Source organism: Hyperolius riggenbachi, chromosome 7 (genome assembly GCF_040937935.1).
Source record: "Hyperolius riggenbachi isolate aHypRig1 chromosome 7, aHypRig1.pri, whole genome shotgun sequence".
Classification (NCBI taxonomy): Eukaryota; Metazoa; Chordata; class Amphibia; order Anura; family Hyperoliidae; genus Hyperolius; species Hyperolius riggenbachi.
Genome location: NC_090652.1, coordinates 311,746,442 through 311,749,156, shown reverse-complemented (window position 1 = coordinate 311,749,156; position 2,715 = coordinate 311,746,442). Strand labels below are relative to the sequence as shown.

General features: G+C 43.1%; 1 protein-coding gene across 1 annotated transcript; it reads right to left on the bottom strand.

The window, feature by feature from the left end:
* Positions 1 to 340: 340 nt before the first annotated feature.
* Positions 341 to 1,243, bottom strand: LOC137526212 (taste receptor type 2 member 9-like). Its single transcript, XM_068247429.1, has one exon. It carries the CDS (start codon positions 1,241 to 1,243, stop codon positions 341 to 343), a length of 903 nt encoding a protein of 300 aa, XP_068103530.1.
* Between the last annotated feature and the right edge of the window lie 1,472 nt (positions 1,244 to 2,715).

Below are 2,715 nucleotides of genomic sequence, written 5' to 3'. Positions count from 1 at the left end.
AACGTTTCTGCACACCTCTGCAGAGGGAGGGAGAGAAGCGGGGGCATTTCGGCCAGCCAGCAAGCTGCCTCTCACGTGCATGGGGGTGCAATGGCCGTGCTGAGTGCCCTCACAGTGCTGCGCCCAGGGACATAAGTCCCCCCTTGCCCACCCATAACTATGCCTCTGTTATATACATCACTGAGTAAGAGTAAAGTTCACATAAACGTCTACTGAAAATGTTTTGTCCTTCAAAAATTATAATTAGCAAAACTTTGTTTCTAGTTAGCATTCTGAATAATGACTGTGTTGTGGCAGTGTAGTGGCTGGGCCCTCTCTGGGATAAATGATACAATTTGGCTCAAGATGGAACAGTTGGACAAAATAATATTTTACGTAGCTTTGGATTCCCCGCGATCAAAGTCAAGGCTTGAGCAGAAGGAAAAGACATGATGAATACAGACTCAATCACTGAAAGAGTTGCATTTGAAGACGATATTAGAAACATGGAACTGACTGTGAGAAAAAGTAATGTATTAAGGATTAGTTGAAGAGTCATTGTCCTTGCCGCTCTGAGGAGACCCTGTATCTGTGGTGAGGAGGTGAACTGGGATACATTTTGATGTACCCTCCTCACATGACTCAAAATAGACACTACACTGAGTCCAATACACGTGATAGTTGCCAGGAATGGAAGAAAACAGCCACACCCCAAGTTAAAAACAATGAAAGGGACATTCATTGGGAGTTGGTAATTGCCATCTGATTGGTTGGTTGTCTCATTCTGAGGAAATTCTCCATGTATTGTCCATGTGCATGGGACATTTATAAAGACTGTTCCCAACAATGTCGTAATGAGAATTTGCACAGTAAAGGAGGACAAGGTCTTCTTCAGCTGAGGGAAGAAATAGTGGGAGGATTTGACCAATTTCAGGAAGTAGTAGATGGAAAGCCAAGCGGTGTACCGAAAATTGCCATAAACCATAGAGCAATTACTGATGAATACAATAATGTACATTTTCTTAGCAGATAGCAAATACAGGGCAAAGTAAGAAAAAGGGTAAATTACAGAGATAAAGCATTGTTGGACAATGTTGAGGAGAGCTGTAGAGATGAAGATCTTATCACAGACACTGAAATGTCGGCTATCTGCCCGGTCTCCGAAATATACAGCAACTATGGAGGAATTCAGGATAATTCCTGTCAGCCAAGACATGACGATCATAGTGATTCTGATCATGTTTATAGGTGTTGGAATTGCCATTTCGGTTGTCCGGTCTCAGAACCAGGACCATCAGCCCAAACACAACAGCGTCCAGCGAGGAGTATCACAGCTACTGTACTGGTTGCTCATTGTACGGCTGATACAATAGGTGAGCCATGCAAATCTTGGCCGTATGAAATTACTCTGCTACAGGCAAATCAATCACAATATGCAAAAGAACAATGCTTTACATGATAAACACTGACACACATCGATACCTTCAAGTATGAAGTGGATTCTACTTTGGTTCTCTGCAAATTGCTCTGCAATAAGTCAGAAATGATGTTAAACTCAACTTGCAAAACGTGTATTTTTAGGGGGTGGGGGAATTGTAAAATAAACAAGGGCTTTTCCTGGCATTGGCTGAATATTTCATCTCAGATGCTTCTGTAGACCTAACTGCTTTCCAGTCACCTTACAAACATCTGTCAAATTATTTATCTTTACTGCCCAGATGGAGATAAAGTAAATGTATAACTTCAGTTTTGGGACATTGCTTTTAATTTAAAGTTTTAAAGGGCATTTTTTCCATGTGAAGGAAAGACTGTTAGCTGCGACCAGGGGAGGGAAAAAGCTCCCCAGCCCATATCAGGACCTTTCACTGTACCAAGACCTGTCCCAGATGACTCTACAAGCAAGGCGCTCTTTTTCCGAAATTACTGCAACTCTCAGGCACAAGAATATCCCTTAAGGTGCCCATACACTCGTCAGATTGGCAGCAGACAGATAAGAAATGCATCTGATGATCTATCTGATGCGTTTTTAGAACATTTTTTACCAGGATAGAATTCCAATAGATTTCAGTTTGAAATCTGTTGAAATTCGATCTGATGGCATTTTTTTGCCATCAGATTTCCATTAAGGCCAATGCAAACTGATAAGCAATCTCATCAGATCGACCTAAATTTTCCACCCTGCTAGTTCGATGGAAATCCATCGAAATCGATCGAAATCGGCCGTCGATCGGTCGATTGGCCAACCGATTTGCGATCGATCGATCGATCGATCGACCGCGATCGATCGGTCGGCCAGAAAATCGGCTGAGTGTATGGGCTGCTTTACTCCTGGGGATTCCCCACTAAGTTGATTGTAAACAACAATGGCAACTACCATGTCATGAAGACCCCAGAAGAAGGACATGAGATGCTGGCAAGATGGAATATCCCTACTTCTGCCCCTAAAGACCCTAGAAGAGATAGACCCCTCTCCAAAGCCCCTACCCAGAAAGAGATGGACACAACCCCACCGCAAGCTGAGGAAGACAAAGCTGAAGAGGCTTCTGGCACTTCCTGAACTGCTAAAGATGCCTAGCCATAGACTTGCTTCCCCCTACTAGTCCTTTTCCCCCGGGTTTCCCCCGGGTTTATTACCTCTCATTACCTTTTTTCACCTCTATTACTTTTACTACAGTTATTACTTCCTCTACCCCTTGCATTGGAGACAACAGATACAAATTCAGGTTTGCTGGTGAT